The 23,550-nt window shown below is 34.2% G+C and overlaps 2 protein-coding genes across 2 annotated transcripts; both read left to right on the top strand.

Annotated features, from left to right (window-relative positions):
* Positions 1–3,027: 3,027 nt before the first annotated feature.
* LOC129277699 (uncharacterized) lies at positions 3,028–15,362 on the top strand. The gene is made up of 10 exons (XM_054913847.2): positions 3,028–3,097; positions 3,756–3,874; positions 7,375–7,602; positions 8,767–8,909; positions 9,676–9,760; positions 10,122–10,299; positions 11,172–11,368; positions 12,008–12,170; positions 12,581–12,699; positions 13,180–15,362. The coding sequence occupies exons 1-10, from the start codon at positions 3,028–3,030 to the stop codon at positions 13,492–13,494; spliced, it is 1,617 nt and encodes a 538-aa protein (XP_054769822.2). The 3' UTR covers positions 13,495–15,362.
* Positions 3,852–7,294, top strand: LOC135156455 (uncharacterized). The gene has a single exon (XM_064108984.1). It carries the CDS (start codon positions 3,911–3,913, stop codon positions 6,056–6,058), a length of 2,148 nt encoding a protein of 715 aa, XP_063965054.1. The 5' UTR covers positions 3,852–3,910; the 3' UTR covers positions 6,059–7,294.
* Positions 15,363–23,550: the final 8,188 nt, after the last annotated feature.

Raw genomic sequence — 23,550 nt, 5'->3', positions numbered from 1 at the left:
CCCCCCCCCTTCCCACACAATTACATCATTTATCAAGCAAAATAATCCATAATCATTGCAACAGAGCACCATTTTTTTTATTCAAGGCAATAACACAAAAGTACATGATGAAGAAATAATGATTGTCATTAAAAAACCTATTGAAATACATGTTTGACAACAGCAAGTGAAAAAAAAAATTTCAATCCCTGTAAAACTATCTAGTTCTACGCTTGGAGTTTCATCTATTAAAGGACATGTTTCGATTGGAGTATTGAAAGTATTTTAAAACGTATGGTGCTTGTCGAACTTTCTTCAAATTGCTTCTCACTTTTGATGGTGTAAAACGAGAAGACTCTTTTAGATACATGTTTCTGCATGTATAGCAAGATAAATATAAAACTAGAAATTTAATTCGTCGTAAGGACGAATTAGGTGGTCTGTCAGTCATTTGTTGACCAAGAATACATATGAAATCGAAATTCTTATGATTCTGATCATGATCATCTTGAAGGAACATTGGAAGGAGTAATGATGTCACTACTAAAATGAATTGCTTGATCATAATGATTATTATTAATTGCTCAATCATGATGATTATTGTGATAAAGATATGATACTGATAATAACACAGGATAATAATAATGAAGTGTTTAATGACAGAAATGAAAGGAAATCTATCAGTTAAATGAGAAGATGCAATGCAAAAGTAATACGAATTGAAGAAATGATGTAATAAAATACATGTAGCAATAAAAATTACCTAATGCACTGCAGTACTGAAAAATTAACACTATGAACATCGTCAATACAATCAGAGATTTGCATCACGACTATGGTGATGTTGATGAACAGATGAAATGTGCGAGAAATGAAGTGATCAAATGAAGCAGTGTAGACAAAATTAGCAATAGAATTGATCATGATCTTCATCATGATCCTTAAGATGAAGATTTAGCATAGATAACAGATAAAAAAGAATTAGAAAAGATCATTAAATATGTACCAGAGATTAGCAACATAACAATCGTCATTATCACCATCAGCGTCATCAACAAGATCATCATGATCACTTTCATAACATATTTCATTAAAAAGGAGCATGAATTCTTATGACCATGATCATCTTAAAGCAACATTGGAAGGAGTAATGATGTCACTACAGTGAAATAAATTGCTTGGTTATAATGATTAATATGATGGTGATATGATAGTGATAATGATAATCATGATAAAATAATGATGTGTTAAATGAAATAATGAAATGAAATCGTGAAAAACAGAAATGAAAGGAAATTTGTTTGTCAAATGATACAATGAAAACCAGTAACGAAAATTGAAGGAATGATGTAACATTTCAACTATAGAAATTTACTATCAAAATTAAGTAGAAATTCTATTAAATTCACTTTTATATCAATACAATATTCAATTGGTTCCATTTCATTAATTTAATAAGATATGTTGGATTAATCAAAATTCTTATTTGAATGCAAGTGGAATCGTTTCTGTTGAAATTGTTGTGGGTATTTATTCGCAACTCCCACCTGAACTTCGTGCGTTCCGCCCTCGCATTTTTCAGGGCCGCCAAAGGCGGCCAATTACTCTTTGATGAGGTCTACGTCCCCCGTCTCCCACCCCTTTTCACAAACCTTGGATCTGCCCCCCCCCCCCCAGATCTGCCCCTGTATGTCAGCTACCACCTATAATTAAAGCTGAGTGAAAACGAAGCTATAAAGGCCTAACAATGGAGACAGGGTCAATGGTGTTTTAAATTTTTATTTAAATCATGATTTTTTTTCAGCGATTAAAATTGATTAAAGACAATTAAATAGATTTTTTTCATTTAAATCATGATTTTAATCACCTCTTTAAAAAACACCAATTGTGAATGGAGATACTAGGCCTACTTGAGAAAGATAAGAATTGAGAATTTAGTTTTGAGAAAGAAGTCAGTTTGCATGTATAGAATGAAATACGTAAATTTGGAAATGTATGATGATGTCATATTTTTATTTTTAAAAAAAGGAGAGATTTTCAAGTTATACATAATTTCGATGTTGGAAAATAATATTGTACAATTCTAGAATTCATATTATTTTCAAACGTTCAAATAATATTTAAATTTATAAATGACATCAATGACTTATGTGAAATTAAAGGGGAATCCAATGCAAAAGTAAAGTTGTTTTTAGAGGAAAATGTAAAATCAGACAAGCAGATAACTGAAAATTTGAACAAAATCGGACAAAATATAAGGAAGTTATGAATTTTCAAAAGTTGTAAAAAGTTGTAATCATTATACCCATGGAAACTTCAAATTGGCCGCTTTAATGATGTCACTGTGATGTAAGGTCGGGACTACTCTTCCATATGCTCCATTACACAAAATGGCTAAAATTCATTTTTTCTCGAAAGTTTTACTTCAAATTAATTTTTTCTTTTTATGAGGACATAACACAATATGCCAATTATGCTATATTTTGATTACTGCCCCAGGGGAATAGGTACTTATGAGAAAACCACAAATTCCTGATAATTAAGTACACAGCCAATGGGAAAGTTGTCCCTACCACTTGTCATAGTTTACTTCCTGAGTTGCCAATTTGAAATTTACATAGTCTTAGCGATATCATTCTTAAAACAGCCATACACTCTAAATCCATGGGGTAAAATATCGCCGAGGTAAACACAAGAGTGCTCAATATTGAGCAATAATGTACTTTTTACAACGTACAAGTCTCCTATATTGAGCAAACTCTGACTATTTACTCTTTTTTTTCCTTTTTAAGTTTTGATCATTCTTGTTGAGTAAAGTTTGCTCCAATTTTTGTCTATTTTTAGTTTTGCTCATTCTTGATGAGTAAAGTTTGCTCCAGTGGCATTAAATTTTACTTTTTCTGTGTAAATTGCACTCCCAGATTTACACTGCCTCCACGAAAAGCCCTGCGCAGCATGCACGCGGCCGCATATGAAAAAAACCATGTGTGCATAATACTAAAGGCCATATAGATCTATTAGTACCCAACCTGAGTACACAGCGGTGAAATGGCGGACGACAAAGTTGCTTCGTTGTTGATGAAATGGGAGCTGACCGACCAAATCGTCAATTTTAGAAGTAAGTATGCATTACCAGTAGACCAGAGTATATATTTCTTTCTAATTCTTCAACATGAGCTCGAACGCACAGCCATTGTACTGGGTGGCGCAGCCCCGGGCTGAGCCGGCCGTGGTCGCGTGCGGTCCTGCCTCCTAGCTGGTACCTGATTTTGGTCTGTGTATGCTGTGTCTAAGTTAAAACTAGGTCTACAGCAGTACAGATTTTTCTTTGATCTTGAATCAACATTGTATAGCATTTATATATTTACTCCATCTGATCTAGATTCTAGGCTACTGACTAACGTTAAAAGACTGCCGAAATCGAAAGACTTCCGAATTCTGAGTTTGCCCGAAATGATATGAGATAGGGAAAATTGTTTATACCAAACAAAATTATAACAAAGATAAATCCTCTTTATTTTTTTTTTCCTACAGGTGTTTTTTGTTTTTGTTTTTTATTTGACTCAAATCATTATAAGAACAAAGCTAGATCCTACAATGTATAGAGCCGAGGGGTCTACATCTAACTTAGATATAGATAGAAATGACTGAAGTAAAAATGCGATTGTCATGTATTCTGTATGGATTGAATCACACCTAGTTAATCATCGTTGTATTGATAATTGATATTTCTTTACAAAAAGTGGAATTTACCATATCTTTTTCTTTCCATTTAGATTGTGGCATTGACTCATCAGCATTCAAGCTGCTTGATGCAAATCTCGTGAAGGACGTGATCCCGCAGTTGGGTCCAAGACTTAAATTCATTAACCGTTTTGATGACTGGAAGAGAAAGGTTAGTAAGCAGCCATAAGATATTCCTGGAAAGAAAATGTTTTCGTGTTGCAAATGTGTGAAATCATTTGAAAAAAGTGGGGATCTATGGAACCATTTAAAGATCCATAACATCAATACGAAGACCAGAACAAAACTTGTGTGTCATGTGCAAGAATGTTTTAAAACATTTTATCATGGTTATAGCTACAAGCGGCACTTACAATATCATGATTCCATTGCACAAAATGTCAGTGATGGAAATGCTGTTTCTGATGATGAAAGTGTATCAGATCAGTCAGAAGTGCTGCCAAATGAAAAACCCAACGAGGAAATATCAGCAAATATCAAACATTCTGTTTCTGAATATGTAGCAAAACTTAAAAGCTCTTCCCTGCCATCATCTACTGTGCAAAGCATCATTTGTGACACACAGGAGCTGCTCAGGAATGTAAATGAAGCAGTTCTACAAGTGTCAGCCCCCGTCATTGAGGACATAGCTCATGATATCAAACCGTCAGATGATAAAATTGACAGTCTACAGTCAGTCCTCCACATGGTGAAAGATCCATTTGATTATTTCAGTTTATCTACTGTCCACAAGCAAAACCAATATGCCCACGAATGTAAAGTTCTTATTGAGCCAGAAGAAATTGTTTTGGGCAAAGCATACAGAGAATGTTTGAATGTGCGTACTGGAAGGACTGAGCAAAAACAAGTTGATGAAACTTTTCAGTATGTGCCAATAGGAGACAGTCTTAAAGTGTTCTTGGAACAACCAGGCTATATGTCGGTCATCAGTCAAGAAAAAGACAGTGCTGGTGAGAAAGAAGTTCTTCAGACTTATAGAGATGGATCATATTATAGGACTTTTGAAGGGAAACAAAACTGTTTAAATATTGAATTGTTACTCTATAATGATGACTTCGAGACAGTAAATCCCCTCGGTTCAAAGAAAGGGAAACACAAACTTCTTGGAGTCTATTTAACTGTTGCTTCTTTGCCCAAGAAATATCAAGCTAAGCTTGAAAATGTACTTTTGGTCGCTTTAGCAAAATCTTCTCTTGTGTCCAAATATGGTGTTAATGCTGTTCTGCAGCGTATTTCTGATGATCTTGAACTTCTCTTTACGGAAGGTCTACATATAGATAGTCCAGATGGATTCAACGGCACCATTCGTCTGAGACTTCTCCAGGCAGTCGGTGATAACTTGGCTCTCAATACCATACTTGGCTTTGCTGGAAGTTTTAGTGCAAACTACTATTGCAGGTTCTGCAAGGCACTTAAGGCAATATGCAGAAAACAGGTAGTTGTTGATGAAAGGTTACTTCGTACTAAAGAAAACGTTGATTATGATATCAGTTTAAAAGATGTATCCCAAACAGGACTCCGGAGATCATGTGCTCTCAATTCACTGAGCTATTACCACGTATCACAAAACTATGCTCCTGACCTGATGCACGATTTCCTAGAAGGGTTACTTCCATTTGAGATGAAACTTGTCCTGTCTGAGCTCATACAACAGGGCAGATTTAGCCTTGATGAACTAAACAGTCGTATTCGGTCATTCAGCTACGGCGTAACAGAACACGCAAACAAGCCCAGCCTCATTCTTCAAAGTCACCTTAACAACCCATTAGGAGCAAGTGGTCAAAAGGCATCACAGATGAGCTGTCTTGTTGAATTCATACCTCTGATTGTGGGAGATAAAGTTGAAGAAGGGTGTGAATACTGGAGGTTGTTCACAATTCTTCTGGAAATCTTCCAGCTGGTCATAGCACCAAACATTAGCATTGCTGTTACCTACTACTTGCAGTCAAGGATTAGTGAGCATCATCAGTTGTATTTGCAACTATTTCCTGATAACCATCTCCTCCCCAAGCATCACAATCTTCTCCACTATCCCCGAGCAATGAGAGAGCTAGGTCCTTTGTCACAGTATGCTTGTATGAGGCAAGAAGGAAAGCACAAGCCTTTGAAAAGGTGGGCAAAAACTTGCAATAACTACAAGAACATTGCCAAAACAATTGCACGTAAACACCAGGAAGATCAAGCATTCAGAATGCTCAAGAAAGAAAACATCAACAGCGAATGTGTATGCATCCACAGTTCAGAATTTGTTAAAGTGTGTGATCTTCTGTTTCTGTTTGTTTCTGTTTGTGGTAACTCCCGTAGGAACTCGGCAGGACAGCATTTTTGCTGGTAAACGCCAAGCTGGTTTGTAACCAATTACCTATGAAACATTTTACGTCTAAGTTTATCAGTCATAGTGGCTGACGTTATAGACGACAGATATCACTCTTGGGCCTTTTTATCAAAGTGGAGACAATGGCAGAGTTGGGATTCGAACTCACAACCTTGCGATTATGAGTCCAATGCTCTAACCACTGGACCACACGACCCGTGATAGTGAGGCAGAAGTATGTCAGCTGTTGAGCTGTGAACCTGATGCTGTACTAGAATTGTGTGATAAAGTAACATTTTATGGATACACATACAGACCTAATATAATGTTGCTAACTGACTGGTGTGGTGAACTACCATCTTTCTCAAGAATTGATTGTCTTATGAGAAAGCAGGATAGACTATATTTGATGATCCAACCATGGAAGACATATTACTTTCATGATCACTTTCAAGCCTATGTTGCATCAGAAGATGAGTTGGCTACATTGCAGTTGGTTGATCCTGAAAACCTGTTTGAACACAGACCTGTTCATGCAGTGAAGAGTCATGGTATTGCAGATCATCGGTGGTACATTCCTACCCGATACATGCTGTCATAAGTGCATCAAAGTTAACTCAGAGCCAAAAATGATGTACAGGTACAATACACTGTAGTTTCAATTCCTCAATACCAGTTCAAACTTATGTACTTTCTTTCAACGAATAAATGTGTATGTACAATTTTTTTTCTTAATAATAGCCTTTACATAGAACTGAATATTTAGAAGGAGCAAAGTAAACCCCTCAAAGACATTTTTGTAATATAACTTTGATCATCCATATCTCTGTTTACTGTAGCACTTCTATGCATCATTATACATTCATATAATAGGAATGTCAGTTCATTTCCATTTCAAACAATACACCATCAGTATTGAATCTCAAATAATGGAAGGTATAAAACACCTTAAATGTAAACACTATTAGTTCAAAAGTGTTTAATTATCTTTAGGATACAATGTTGGCACTCATGCAGAACCACTTCAATATGACAAGATCAATTACACTCTATCTATCCTAAAACAAATTAAGAAATTTGACATCGACAGTGAACACTAATTTTCACTTTTGACATGGTACCGTAATTCAGTTGTCTTACACATTCCATAATGTTTAATTTTATAGCTATTTGAACTAGTACAATCAGAAGCATCTTTTCAAAGGAGAATAGACATACATTACAAGTACATTTCAATAATTTTGATTTCAAGTAAAATGATGTGAAAAATCGAGATAATAATTTAAATGTTGAATTGCAGAAACCTTTTGACAGACTGTGTATTTTCATCCTTTCAGGATAAAGCAAACGATTCTGCAGAATCTATACTGACAGGCATGCAGATGGGCTGGGAGTCACCCGAGCTGTCTGATGATTTCATGATATCAGATGTGGAATCAGTTGCTTTAGACCTTTCTCAGGCTTCAACTATTGCAGTAGATGAAGATTCATGCTCATCAGTAGTCAATGATTTGAACAGCAGCAGTGACACGCCACCACTCAAGCGCCAGAAAGCAGTAAGATACGTAAGTTCACATTTCAAAAAAAAATTGTAATTCATTCAGTCTAAATAATTAGGCCATATTATATTATTTACGTGTATTTATATCATGGCTATTCTAAATGTTCTCTAGGTTTTCATGGTGAGTGAGTATTCACAATTGAAAGCTTTCGTTAAACAATCACAATTCCGCTAGCACCGGACCCATTTGTGCGGTTACCACTGCATAAATTGCACTGAATGATTCTTTGAGTTATACTCCTGACGACGAATAGAGCATACTGTTCGAAACATGTCGAGTCGATATCTCCTTTTATTGAAATAATACTATAGTTACAAATATTATAGTTAACCCTTTCAAGAAACCAACCGTTCTTTACAGAAATAAACTCAACAAGGAATACCAACAGTTCTTTTCAGAACTAAACTCTTCGAATTTGTGAACTGGTCACACATTTTCTGATCTTGATCTTTTTCTATTTTTCCTCTTTCCATTTCATTTCATTTTTCAGTGTTTTCAACACCAAAACAAAAAGCTAAAAACGTATCAAATTGAAACCTGAAAAACAAGTCTTGTGTTTGTGTTTTTAAATTCAAATTCCATTGCATTCACTTCCTTTCTTTTATTCCTCTAATTGCCCTATAAGTGGGTCCCTTGAAGAAAGATACATGTATATCAACGGCCTTTTCCCTAAGGCTTACCACATGGCGTTAACGAAAGCTTTCAATCAGATCTATTCTTTTTTATGTGGAAATAAAAGTCAAAACCACTCTGTGTGTCCCTGAGCAAAGTATTTAAGAGCCACGCTGTCTATGATGTTAAGTTCAGAACAATAATAAAAACATTGAAATTGTAAGTCCCTTTAGAATACAGAGATGTAATTAAATTGACTCCCAGTTGCTATTTTTATCACCAAGGTCTGTTGAAAACAAAGAACACTCTATCTGCTGGGTAGCACATTTTTTGCATGTTATTTTGAGCTGTGATTATCCCATTTATTACTATGCATGCAAAATCGATCAAAAATACATGCACTGTATCTGTAAGAATCCCTTTTTAGCAAATGCTTTTGGAAGATGTTGAAATGTGCCAGAAAAGATTTAATACCACCTGTACTATTATGATAAAAAAATTAAAAAACACAAACACAACATTTTCTTAACTCGTGCAATTCTGATTTTTTTATAGGATGTGGGTGAAATTCTAAAGAAAACCATGGAAGGAAGAAAAACGTTGGCGGAAGTAACTCGAATGAAAGTCTGCGCACCACACAACACTCGTGTCGTCTGTAATTTGTGTACAGAGCACCTTGTAAACTTGCATGGCCTAAGGTAATGAATGTTACATGTATTTGCAATGGCTCATATGCTATTGCCTTGTTTCTGTCTGCATTGTGCATTCTTCTTCTTTCTTTTGCAAGAAATCACATTCACTTTACAGCTAGACTTTGACCTTCCTGACTAGGTCCCTTTCTCATGTCCAGTTGATTTGAAAATCCTCCTTTCCCTCATCAGGCATCTCATTTTTCAAAGTATGGTATAACAGGGCTCTGAAGGATATTTGCCAAGCTTAAAATATACCTGCTACTAGTAACCTTGAGTAAAGTGAGACAACAAATAACAAGGCTAACACCGCATATTGTATGGTCTATGGAGGATGAAAGTTTATTCTGGAACTCCCTTCCAAATCATTCAATCTGTATATGAAAACAGAGAGAATAAAAACACATTGTTTAGTGCAATACTCAGAGATTTACATCTTCTTGTCTGCTAATAAACATATATCGCTTCATGGAATAATCAGTTGTCATGAGTGACTTATTTATACGTCAATAGTAGCAAAATTATGTTTTCTTTAAGAATTCAGAAAATCACAAGCTTCACTTGGTTTAAAGAAATTCAATTAACTAGTTGACTAGAAATTTAACGTCCTGTGGAAATACCGAAATCTCCTTAAAACACATGCAATGTATAATCTTTCAAATGTATGATTTTCATTCAAACTACCTAATTTGCTCTTTACTGTATTTAAACCAAACTAAATCCTGAATAAATAAATAAACATTAAACTGTAATGTTAATTTCTCTTACTAAACAGACCTGGCCCTGACATGAAACGGGCAATGGCCTCCTCAATCGTCGCAGAATTCCCCTTCTTGAAAGATCCAGCTGGAAATGGAGATGTGAGTAGACAGTTTGTGGAGACTGACTTTGTGTCAGTATTTCAATTAAAACTCATCTGTGGCACATATCAGTAAAGTCCTTTTAGTCCAAAGAAAAATTTCCTGTTACTCATTAGAATATTGTGATAGGAAGCACATTATTAAATTTTCCCCTGTGCTTCATGATGGAAGTTTCAGTTTCAAATTTTCTGTCTGTGAGTTACTTTCATCTAGCTCTTTATTAATGTGATAATGGCCTGATTAATATTTTATATTTTCTCATGAACTTTGAAGATAGTAATTTATTTGAAGTTATGGCTATATAGTTTACTCTTTGAATTGTTGCATTATTCATGCTAATGCAGAGGATTTTTTTTTAAAGGAGGAATGGTACTTCAAAAGCTCCAAATGTCCTGCAGGTGGTAGGATAGAGAATAGACTCAAGTATTTAAGAAGAATAACAGCGGAGAAAGACAAGAAGCAAGTCGGGGTTGGCAGTCCTGAGGATATAGCTTCAACATCTTCCAGTGAGGATCTAGCATCTCCTCAGATGAATTATGGTATGCACTTACAGATGTTACCAATAATTTCCAAAGCATATAACAGTCTAATGCAACCTGTAGAATTTTTACTGGTCCAGTTCAACTGGAACAGTATTATTTTGTTCCAATTTCCAGAGTTACCAGTTGAATTTTTACTGGTGTAACTGGTCCAGTTGATTCCGGTTCTCCTTTTGGATAGTCAAGCAGGCTTAAAAAATACTTGCCCAGTAGCAAGAAATTTGTTCCCGGGGTTCAAGCTAGTAAATAAACATAATTATATGTAGATTGTGTTAATTTTCATAGTTTGGCCGCCATGGGCATGTTTATAGCAAAACTTAGAGAAAGGGATCCGACTTTCTTTGCATTTTTCGAGTTGAATGTAATTTTGTATTTCCTTTTTGTCCCATTGAAGTACTAATTTCTTTGGTTGGGGTCTGGCAAATGCATGTTATAGCAAAATCAGCTCTTTTTGAAGGGAGTAAATGCTGGTAATGTGACACCCTTTTCAATTACAGGTAATTTGGCTATGTTGAATATTTTGGGACCATAGAAATCTGTTTTGCTTGGGAGAAATTTAACCTAGAAGAGTATACATTAAAACATGTTTGCATAATCTGGTCTTAAAGATTGCTTTGACTTGGGCGAATATTTGACGTATGAAAGGTCGACTAATCAGGTTTAACTGTATTAAAAAATAAGTCAAATACTACCTGGTAAAACCTTGTTTACTTTGATACTAATTAGCAGCCAAATTAAATTTTAATGCTGCCTGATAAAACATACAGCTTAAAGTTAGAAAAATACTAGGATGAACAGGAGGTTCATCCATTTTAACTTGGGCTTGATTTGATAATGATTGATATCTTAAGAGTTCCATTATTATTGATCAGATCTTGCAGACATGAAAGTCATCACTGAATGGTTGAAAAGTCATAACACCCCCCAAAAAGATGTTGTGGCCAAAATGCAGCTGACATCAGCATACAGAAAGGACTTTGTACATTCAACACTGCCGGGAAGTTCCAGACAAAAGCCTTTTGTGGCTGAAGTGCTGGATGAGTTTCCACATCTCCTTTCCCCTGGAATGGTAAGTAAATGTTTAATAAGCAGGTCCCTTATCTAACGAAATCAAGATGAAGGATATTAATACAGTCGGTTATAGATCTATGTATGTGATATACGCATGTACACATAAAAATAACTGCTTTTTCTGTTATATCTACATGGAGCATTCAACAAAAACAAAAAAAATACCTGCACACATTCTGAAAATGACATTGTATGAAGAACTCCTCAAGAATCGTCCAGTGAAGTGGTTAGAAAAGTAGGTTAGGGTCTTTTTTTTAAATTTCACCCACTTTATTAATTGTCCAGACATGTTATCTATATTTTCTTTTTTATCTTTTTTTTTGTTGATTTCATTCCCAGAGGAATTCCATGATTCAAAATGTTACATTTAAGCAAATTTGACTGGGATAAATTTTGATACAGTTTATTCAATATCTATTTAATTTGAAGTCCTAGTCTTGTAAATATGCATTCACCCACCCAGTATTTGCTGGATCACATTGCAGACTGTGCACGACTTGTGTTACTTGTACTATTCTTATGATTTTCATGTCAAATTGATGCAGCCAATACATGGCCAAAAGAAGAAAAAAAATACACCCATAAAAAAAAGACAATGAGATATGCATGCTATTGATTTTATCTTTCTGATTCATAGATTGAGCAAGACTACGAAATGCTGTTTTCGGGGAGAGGAAAGCACCTCTATACAAAGTGGCCGGTGGTGTCTGCGTGCATCCTAGAATATGCAAACCGAGTAAGCCCAGGGTGGAAGGCCAGATTTAACGTTCAGCATAGAAAAGACACAGACTTCAGTCAAGGTATGATATTGTTTACAGATATAGTAAGCAAATTGGCAAATAATTGTACTGCTCGCTTCACCATCACCCAAAGTTTTTCTGTAGTTCTTATTGTGTTATGAAGAAAATCTATGATTGAGTAGTTTGTACCAAAATAAAAAAGTTTTCAGATTAAATCTTAGTGACATTATGTTTGAAGAAGGAACAAATAACAAACCCATATATACATTGGAAGGGGGAGGGGTTAATTTTGACTGTGCAGTTGTGATTCCATCTTTTTTTTTCATTTATAGATTTCAGCATTAAAAGTCGTCACAAATATTTTTGTTTAAGTCGATGGATACAATGAAGGCCGAGTCAAATAGTGCATGAAAATATGATAAACATGTATCATCAGTCTAAAGAAATTTTCTTTAATATTATTGATACAGATGAGAGGATGAACCTGGCATTTTGCCTTCTCTCGCATTTGTTCCCTGGAAAGAAGTCAACAAAGGGAGGAAGAGCTTCCATCCAAGAAGCCTTGGATAATTTCATTGACTTTCAAAAGGTAATTATAGCAATGAGAAGATTCATGGCCATTCCAAAAAAGAACTGTTTTTTTTTGGTAGATTGGGAAGGGGAAGTGGTTAGAGGGTAAGAAGGTGAAAGTGAGAAGCATTACATGAAATAGCCCTTCTCTCAAATTTTGTGGGATGATACATTCTATGGCAAATATTTCACAATGGGCTGTGGATATATGTGGCACCTTAGCTGGAGATATTTCTACTTATTTTTGCAACTTTCCAAGACACAATATCACTATTGTTTCTTTCCATACCCAGGAATAACTAAGTTGGTCGATAACAATGTCACTGTATATTTAAAGATTAGATTTAATGGTCAGTCAAATAAGTAATAATACCCCCTGGATAATTTCTGATGCACCTAACATTACATTTCAACTGTACTTCAGCATATGAGAGTGTGTTACAAGCAATTTTTATGCACATTTCATGGTGGCATTTTTTTTTCTTTTCTTTCATGTCAGGAGGGGACCAATGTAGAGGCATATAAATCTACGCATGGGAGAAAGCAACCGTTCATCCTGGCCCTAGGAGGACACTACGGCAATCCAGCTCAGACTTTTGTTGTATTGGAGAACCACGTTCTTGAGCAGAAGAGTCTCATTGCAGCTGTAGATTTGTGCTACAAGATCTTTCAGGTCTTTGATCTACAGTATCCATGCCAGGCGCGGGCAATGTGGGTCGTAATGGACACCATTGCTTTTGATGTCAAACCAGGAGCTCAAGAATCTGGTTCAGTGAGAGCCTTCAGGGCATATTACCATTTCAACCAGAAATGAAGCCTTGGAATGTGTTGTTCTATCAACAGGCCTTTTGATATTGAAATGATCACTTAGAAAATTGTCATTAAAAAGAAAACGGATTTATGAACCCCAAACTATTATAATATTTTGAAAGAGTAACTCCTCCCACATCTTCGGTACCATTTTTGTGTGGTATGTGTTTACGCTTGGATGAACATAGCACATTGATCAAAAGATGTAAAAAGTGTCAAAGTAGGGGTGTAGTAAAAATAACCCCCCAAAAAACAACCCCACACATATCAAACTGGTGTAACTTTTTAACGGAACAGTATTGAGCAAAATAACTTAAAAGAAGTGTTCTTACACCTAACAACTACATTCTGTGTAAAAAATGAGATAGATCCGTGGAGCCATTCACGAGTGAGCACACGTCAAAGAAAACAATGATCACTTTTCAAGAGTATCAATAGTCCTTTTTATGTCTATAAGTGACCATTTTCTCTTTGATGTGTGCTCACTCATAGAATACTTGATAGATCAATCTAATCTTTACACAGAATTTAGTCGATAGGTGTAACAGCACTCTTGCTAAGTTACTTTGCTAAAAACCTTTTCGTTAAAATGTTATGCCACTTTGATAAGGATGGAGTTGCTTTTTTGTTGTTTTTATTTTTTGGCACAAGTCGAATTATACATGTTCGCAAACAATGCACCATGTTCAACCAAGCGTAAACACATTCCACATTAAATGGTGACGAAGATGCGGGAAAAGTTACTCTTCCAAAATATGTATAATTTGGGGTTCATAAATTGGTTTTCTTTATAATGAAAATTTTCTAAGTGTTTAGTTTTTTTTAGTCACTTTGTAATGCAGCACAGTTTTTAGATTTACAATTCCTGTTGTTATCTTAGGATTTTAATAACATCATATTCATGTTCTTTGGAAAAACCAATCATACAGAAAGATGCTTTGCAATGCGCTCTCCATTGTTCTCTCAAATAATCAACAACTCTTCGAATTTGTAACATTTTGAATTAGCATTGGTTTTTATATGAGGGCAACTCTTGTGTTGCATATTGTCCTGGGCATGTTTCATTGTTGTAGTTATATGCAGCCAAAACGTTAACAGCATATATTGAGATTTTTATTGTGAACCAAATTTATGGCTTATGTACATGCCATTTTCTGTATTTGTTAATTATATATATGCCAATACAACAAAATACAAACAAAAATGTGGCCAGGACTACTTCACACAAATGGGGCAAACATCATGGTTTTTGCGAAACCCATAAACTGGCACTGGTATGAAGCCATTCTACTAATTCTGAGTGGATATTGGGTGTGAGTGCATTAGTGAAAATGCCAAAATAATAGTGACCACGGTTTCTATCAGCTACATTTTGAGTGTTTTTCTTCTTGTAAAAACAATGAGAAATTACATGGAACAGATGCTTCAGCCTTCTTCAATTTTGACACAAAATTGCACACTCTTTCATGCTGTGAAAATTTGTTAGAATCAGCTTGAATATGAAATTTTTGAAAAATGGAAGATTAAAAAAATTGTATTTTTTCTGTCCTAAGCGTATTAAGTGTTAAAGAACAAGAGCCATTTTTTCTTGTTTGCTCTGCAGATTATTGAAGTTCTTTTGAGGTCAAATTTTAGAGGGTAGACTATAATCATCTGATCATTATCTCTAATTGCTAAATACAAAAGTGTCTTATTTTCCTAATTATGCAACTACCTTTTACTTCTTGTTTCTACAATAATAAATGTTGGGCTTCTTTTTTTCTCCCTTCTTTTTTTTAGGCTGAATTTCCTTAGATTTTTTAATGTTCTGTGTTTTGCATTTTAATATTTGCTTTCTTGTTATAAGATGAAAAAATTAAAAGATCTTTTTGTAAAATACACACCGGCATTAAGGTACCGCCTGCTTTGTAACGTTATGGAGTCTTTTTCAGATATGTTTTTTTTTTAATTTGGACAATTATATACTGGCATATTCCACTTTTCTGTGAGTTTCATGCATACTGGTTTTGAGGCTCTATTTATATGCATAATTTCATAACATAACATCATTCCGTCTTGGCCTTGGAGTTCATTTTCAGCAGAGTTTAAAGATATGTCCTGTAAAAAGGAACATTGGGGTCCATGATGACATTACCAAATAAAAATTGATTTACATAATGAATTGCTAATTTATGACTAAAATGACGTTTACACATGACACATATGAAAAAGGACACATGGTCAAATTTGATGTAAAACATAAATTAAACCACAAGGAGCATTGTGGAAGGAGTTTTCTGGCCTTATTTTAGTAAAAAGAAAATTACCTGAAATTTGAGTAAAACACACTTTACTATTCACTGAGTAAAACGAACCTCAATAATGGGTAAAATATTACCCATCTAGTTGATTAAAAACCTTTACTCAATTCTGACCATGTGCCCATACGACTTCATTTTGAGTAAAATTTTACTCAATATTTCTTAGAGTGTAAGTTTCTCATTCCTGGTCCAAATTCTTTCAAACTTTCACCATTCTGCTTTTCTTATTTTTCTTCTCTCTTATATATCCTTTTATCACCATGGTTGGATTCCCCTTTAGAGAGGTATAATATTGGCATGCGCATTAATAATTAAATTGTGCATGTGTGGTCATAAAACAAAATGGCGTCAAACAAAGATTTTAAGCGTCGCAATTTCTATCTACTAGAGAGATTTGTGCAGAAGCATCAGGGAGACCGGATGTTTGTTCAGGGAATGGTAATTTGTCAAAATTACCATGACTCGGTGTTTGAGGTTTTTGTTAATAACATGGATGATAAAGTAAGTGATTTTTTTTTTAGTAAGGTCTAGGCCTAACTGTTATAAGTGTTAGCATGGTGTTAGCTCATGTTCTGCATGATAGTTTCTGGGCCTATTACCATGCTGTGTGGTAACTGTATATTTCACTATAACTAGGCCTAGCCTTATCTACTGTAGATCTAGATGTGGGATTTTAGGGTATATTGGTGAATGCAGTTACCGGACACTTTAAAATTTCACAATCAATATCTTTGTCGATATATTGCAGCAAACAATCATGAAAATAAACTGAAATGTTTTTATATGTCATCATCGTTCAAAGCAATCCACATTTTACGTGGTCTCTGTACTTCAACTTGCAAGCATGTTCTTGTAGGGTAAAACGCCCAGTATCCGGTCACTTAAGGGCAAATCAGTTGTTTCTAGACAAAATATCCAATCAATTTGTTAATCCACCAATTAAAAGAAAGAAAAAACGTTCCTCTAACAGATTTCAGAGTTATGAAAAATATAAATTGCTGCTGAAAAAAATACTCCAGAAAGAATGAAGGGGACTTTTCAGCCTAGTATTCGGTCACCCCGCCCAGAATCCGGTCATATGACATTCTTCAGTATTTTTTTCCAATAAATTTGTTTATATCCTTTAATTATTTCATAATTCATATGTAAAAAGGTAAATACTACATATTTAAACTAAAAAAAGTAAAAGAAAAACGCTGCTTTTAAAGAAATTTTGCACTGAAAAGAATGTCCCCCGACAAGGAGCAAAAAATCTGTGCCATTCACATTCACACACTCGATGCATACATAATGCACACAAAATACTGAGGTGACCAGATACTGGGCGAGTGTCAACTCATGGCAAGGGTTTATTTGTGACGCCATGTATTTCCTTGCTGAAGGCACCTTTGCATTTTAGCTGTTGTTAAGTGAATATCTAGGAAGTACTCTTCGCACACATAGTAAATTCATTCTACCAGCAGACACAATGCACATATGCAAGTGCCCAAACCATGGCCATACTTCTTAGCTCAAATGCTAAGAAAACCAAGAAATGAAGAAACTGTGATGACTCTGACCACTTGAGAGGTCAATTTGACCATTTTCAAAAGTAATCAATGGGCTAAACATTTATCAAGACAAGTGTTGTGTTTAGGTCTGTGAATCATCAAAGTTTGGTTGCTTGTAAATTATTCCTGTTTTTGCAACAGCCATTGAAACAGAAACTGACCGAATACTGGGCATGTTACCCTATGCCATTCTAATGTTCAAGCTTCTGGTATTCTGTTCGGTTATTGAATGTTTCAATATACAGAATCACTATATGGCCGTGTGACCATACTTCGCGCGTGACCATATTTCGTGGACGGTCGTATATCTCAGAAAGTACTTAATATCTTGAAAATCTGATATCACTACCAGAAAAAGCGGCCAAAAATTCTCCTGTGGTGAAAATTTCTAGTTGAGAAGATTGGAATTTATTTAAATATTGGCCAAACATCGGCAAATTTTCTCAATTGCTTGCGTCCGTTCCGAGTAAATCCGAACTTCTAGACAAGCATCAGGAAATCTCCTTTTTGCAAACGAATTTTCTCGAAATAGTAAGTAAAATGTGATACCAACCAAATCTATAGCATTTTATCCTTTATCTGATGTTAATATCTCACCTTTTTGTGCTTAATTTCTTTCTGAATCTTTGCAAAACTGTCGTGCGTGAAGTAATATCACACTTTTTTATGACTCTTTTGCAGCACAGCGCACAGTCGTCGATCGGCATAGAATTTTGAAATCGCGATACCGGCGAAATCCTTTGACCTACTTAATTTTTACTTCGAGCGATTTTAATTTGGGGATCTTGCTGTTTACATGGTAGTTATTATTTTAGTCTATACTGTGTAAAATATGTGATTTTTCACGTTGAATATCACCTTCAAATTCAATTTCGAAATGTGCGCGAAGTATGATCACCCCATCATACATCTACTGATTGTTGCTCATTGATCTTTATTGAACTTTTGAAGTTGAAAAAAAATAGAGTGTATTCTGAAAGTAGTTTCATTTCTTTTTTATCTTGTAGATCTTGGGTAGTAATTGGCTAATCAATGCCAATTAATATTTTTATTTTGGTAATCTGAAAATTAATAATAATAATAATAAAAATTATGCATTTATATAGTATACATTTCTGTCAAAAAGACACTCATGGCGCACAAAGAAAAACAAAAATAAACACACTTCAAGATAGACCGTAAGGTCTAAATTATCATTAATAGGCCTAGATCTAGTAGGAGTATGCCTCAGCCTTTCTTTTTCTCTATATGGTCGTGTGATCTTACTTCGCGCGTGACCATATTTCGTGGACGGTCGTATATCTCACAAAGTAAAAAATATCTTGAAAATCTGATATCACTACCAGAAAAAGCGGCCAAAAATTCTCCTGTAGTGAAAATTTCTAGTTGATAAGATTGGAATTTATTTAAATATTGGCCAAACATCGGCAAATTTTCTCAATTCCTTGCGTCCGTTCCGAGTAAATCGGAACTTCTAGACAAGCATCAGGAAATCTCCGTTTTGCAAACGAATCTTTTCAAAATAGTAAGTAAAATGTGATACCAACCAAATCTACAGCATTTTAACCTTTATCTGATGTAAATATCTCACCTTTTTGTGCTTAATCTCTTTCTGAATCTTTGCAAAACTGTCGTGCGTGAAGTAATATCACACTTTTTTATGACTCTTTTGCAGCACAGCGCACAGTCGTTGATCGGCATCGAATTTTGAAATCGCGATACCGGCGAAATCTTTTGACCTACTTAATTTTTACTTTGAGCGATTTTAAGTTGGGAATCTTCCTGTTTACATGGTAGTTATTATTTTAGTTTATACTGTGTAAAATATGTGATTTTTCACATTGAATATCACCTTCAAATTCAATTTTGAAATGTGCGCGAAGTATGATCACCCCATCATAGGCCTAATGTAGAAAATAAAAAGAAAAAAATAGAGAAAGAGAGAGAGGGAGAGAGAGAGATGGAGAAACGAGAGAGAAGAGAGATGTGAAAAATAGACAGAGATAAGTAAAGGGAGGAAGAAAGATTGGCAGAGAGAGAGAGAGAGAGAGAGATAGAAGGAAACCTGAAACTGAAAAGGAACTTATCACATTTCTGAAATATTTAGATGAAATTTCTTTCTTGTAAGTCCGATTAACATTTTTGTATCATAAATTCAATTAAACTTTTCACTGTGTTATTCTCATATATATCATCACCACTCAAAAGCATAACAATCTGATACTCATATATATAACTATTATTGAGAAATAATATTTGCAAATTAGACTAATACATATTATCGTGTAATCAATTTTAGAGAAATCAAATAACAAGTATTCAAAATATCAAAGATAATTTTATCATTAACTGTTATTGGAATTTGTTTTTAAAATGACATAAAATTTGTCTGATTTGTACCATCAGACAATTGTAACAATATATTCTATATTAAAATTAATTTTTTTACGGAATGTAAACATGGAATATGTGAAGGATAGCTTTATTATTCTTACTATTTTTGTTGTGAGACGAAGGATCATTCATGAATTCTAGATCTTTGAATTTAACAAAATTAATTTTTAGTATTGAATTCAAGCGGTGTTATCATCTTGTCTTAAGAGAACAGCGTTGATTGATGCACTCTTTCAGTACTGTTACATAATCAACAGCTAAGAATATTTTTGAAGGACAGTTGTTAAAGCGGGCATCTAGGCCAAGTTTAAGGTGATTTCAAAATAAAGAATAAAATTAGACAAAGAAGACAATAAAAATTTCATTTCGATAAAAAATAACAAAGTTATGATTATGTAATGTTGTACATTATTTCGGAAAAACAGTTCACAACTTGTCTGCATAAATATGTAATGAGCAAATTGATGATATTAGTTCTTCTTGTTCTTTGGTTATTTATTATATGAAATGGATATTATTCACTTTTTCTCTTCTAAGACAATACCTTTGAGACTGATGACCAATGTTAATTTTAGATCTTCATAACTGAGATATAATTGGCATAGTGGGGTATGTATCATATATAAAAAAATTAAGTATGGTAATCATGATTTTATGTAATAACATAAGAAAAGGAAAAATATGAGTGTTACATCATCACACCTTTCATTGCATATTCATGATAAGCCAAAAAAGAAATGTTCTGTCGAAAAATGCAAAGTTTTAAAATTCAATAACTTTCTTATTTTTTATCTAATTTTGATTAGGTTTAGAGCATTTTGTTATTTGTATTATACTCTTTATTTAATAGTTATTATTCATGGCCTGTATACCACCTTTAAGGCAACCATTTATTGGACATGCACTACTCTATGCCAGTTGCTTAAGACATGTATCTAGGCAAAGACCAATGTAAATGTGAGTTTAGCAATGGCTTTCATTTTGATTTCAACAACTATAAATTTCAGAGAGCATGGAAATGCTTAGAAGTGAATAAAAGATAGGTTGTGATGTTGCAGCTGTGATGTGGTATAAAGAACTACTAGGAGCAGGCCACATGTATGCATGGTCACAGCATCTCAGATCTTCTCTCTAATGGGCTTGGGCTAATCAATTTTGTAGAAAAGGGTGAATATTTAACAAATTTCAGAATTTAATGAGCTGCACAAAAAAAAAAATAATGGGGGGGGGTGTATTCTATATATAGTGGGGTATCTTAGCAGTAAATGGCCTATTATATGGATTTTATTATCTCTGTGACCTTGAATATTAACCACATAACTAAAAATCTATTTAGATCATTTAACTTTTCATAATGTATGCATGAACCAAGTTCAAAGTTAATCATTTTATGGTTCTTAAGTTATCACAAGACAAGTAGGCAGACTAATCTGGCTCTCGTGTGTAACAATTCAAAATAGCTTCATCTCAGTCATAAACTCCAATCCTAGTCCCTAGTGCTTTTCCCAGCATGCAACATTCTGCTGAACGCAAACACTTAGTCTTAATAGTAGACCAAGAAAAATTATTACAATTTTTACAACGATATTTTTGCAAATTTTGAGGCATGTATATAACGATTGAATAATAACAAGTACGATCTGAATATATATTTTAAAACGTGAATTATGTATTTCTACCATTGTATTCTATCTGATATAAACATTTTTGTCAATGTGTCTCATGAAATATATACAAGGTATTTTTTCAGACTACGTTCGAATGCGAAAGAAGAGATCTTTTGATGGTTCAGGCGAGTTGCATGTGCACCCGCTGGGCTGTTATAAATACGTTATTAGGTGGCGCTATTGTAAATACATCAACTTAGAGTTATTTACGCGCCAGATTAGTTTGCCTTTAATGACATTTAAACTTCAATTCATGATTGAAAAGTCAAATGAGCGCATTATCGTCGTCATATGCATAATTGAGTCAAGTTTGAAGTTTATCTGTCAATTGTTTTTAGGTTACTGGAAGAATGATCAAAATATTTGTATTTTATTGAATGTTGGAAACCAGTTTCTAAAAAGATATGTTATTTCCTAATAGATGTGCAGGTTTTTTTTTTTTTTTTTGGGGGGGGGGGTTGTCAAGATATATGAGTAAATGCAAAGAATTCAAAAGACATTAAAATAAAATTGTTAATATGGGGATTTCATCAGAATTAAGAGCAAAGTTAACAAATGAGTGTGTTTTGGCTTCGGAGGGGGGGGGGGTGTGGGCTTGGTATCATTAACTCAAGGCTATAAAGGCAATACCTTGGATGGTTACTTTTATTGATTTGATGCCATAAAAATTTTGCAGTTGAAAATAGTTTGTTGAAGGCAGTTTGTCACAAAATTGTGCTACCCCTATGACAACTTTATTTGAGGGGTGTGGAGGTGGGGGGGGGGGGGGGTAAATGTAGAGCTAAGATGTTTAAGATGTTATTAAGTTAGATTAAAGTGAAATCTAGATATCAGGTATGTCTAAAGGAGAGGAGGTGTTTTTGTTTACAAATACTGTTTTGTTGTTTATTCTTTTGTATGAATATTTTTTACATATAAAATTCAAGGGGCTTGTGTTTTCAACATGCTCTACTTTTTTGCTGGTCTATTTTTTTTTTTTCATTTCTTTCTTAAATTTGAATAATATGGGTTTAATAATTATGTAGATCAATTCAAATAGTTTTATTATCAAAATCAATTGTTTTGAGTAAAATTGTTGCATGTTTAGATTTATACATTATTCATATTGTATGTTCATTTATATCATTGGCTTGTCTGTGCTTGTATGGACATTATTGTTATTTGTATGAAAAAATGAAATGAAAATAAAATAAATCTACATAAATCTAAATCCAAATAACCATGAAATTTTCAACGACAAATATCATTAAAATTTCAGAAGATTATTGATTATTGCCATTATTTCATTTGTGATCTGTTTATGTTCTGTTTATGAATTTATTGTTATTCATTGAAATTATAAATTATTAGTTTATCGTTTATTATTATAATCACCATAGTATTTTCTTGATAATTATTATTATTAGTAGTATTATCATTTATTGTATATTTACCTGATTAAAAACAATGTATATTATGAGTGATACATTTTTTATTTGTTTTTCTTTATTACAGGATGTTAAAGCTTACACAGAGTTAGAGACCCAAAAGTTTTTTGGTGTCAAAGGAGCTATCATTGATACTGTGAAGAACAAGATCATTGTTGGAGCAGGAAGTGTGGTATGTTTTTGTTTTGTTTTGTCAGAGTAACAGAAGAAAAAAATAAGCATTGCTTTTGATGTGGGGAGTGCAGGGTTGGCATATTTCCCATTTTGGAGTCTTTTTCTTCGGATGTTGGGAAATGAGGGATATTTACTGTTTTTTGCCAGTATTTACCACTTTTTAGTAGGAAATATTGGGAAATATATTTTTCCACTCATTTAATTATGATAGGGACCGGAATTTCGATCATGATGAGTGGGGTGGGGGCTAGTTTGCTGTGCAAACCCATTCGCTCGAGGAAAGTGGTCTGAATATGCAGCCTAAAGGCCCTGGGATAGACTTCTGTATTGAGGGCCTCTCTCGCTCATGAAATTGAAACAGCAAGTTGTGTTTGAGCTAGTCTGGTCCCAAGACCCAATTGTTGAGTAAAGTTTCAATCAGGGTCTGTGCCTGCAGACCAGGTGGGGGCACTCACATATACCTATTGTACACATGCGTGTCTATGGGTTTGAAATATACCCCCTAAACCGGTTTTATACTTCAATAAAATAACACCCATAAACAAGGA

Source organism: Lytechinus pictus, chromosome 13 (genome assembly GCF_037042905.1).
Source record: "Lytechinus pictus isolate F3 Inbred chromosome 13, Lp3.0, whole genome shotgun sequence".
NCBI lineage: Eukaryota > Metazoa > Echinodermata > Echinoidea > Temnopleuroida > Toxopneustidae > Lytechinus > Lytechinus pictus.
Note: the sequence above shows the minus strand (reverse complement) of the source record. Positions and strands in the feature narration are given on the sequence as shown.

What these genes read in the sequence shown, in the direction of transcription:
- LOC135156455 (XM_064108984.1), top strand. Translation starts at nt 3,911, where the DNA reads ATGTTTTCGTGTTGCAAATGTGTGAAATCATTTGAAAAAAGTGGGGAT.
- LOC129277699 (XM_054913847.2), top strand. Translation starts at nt 3,028, where the DNA reads ATGGCGGACGACAAAGTTGCTTCGTTGTTGATGAAATGGGAGCTGACC. An exon ending in ATCCAGCTGGAAATGGAGAT is followed by an intron (nt 9,761 to 10,121) that starts GTGAGTAGACAG and finishes TTTTTTTTAAAG; the next exon opens with GAGGAATGGTACTTCAAAAG. An exon ending in ATTTCATTGACTTTCAAAAG is followed by an intron (nt 12,700 to 13,179) that starts GTAATTATAGCA and finishes CTTTCATGTCAG; the next exon opens with GAGGGGACCAATGTAGAGGC.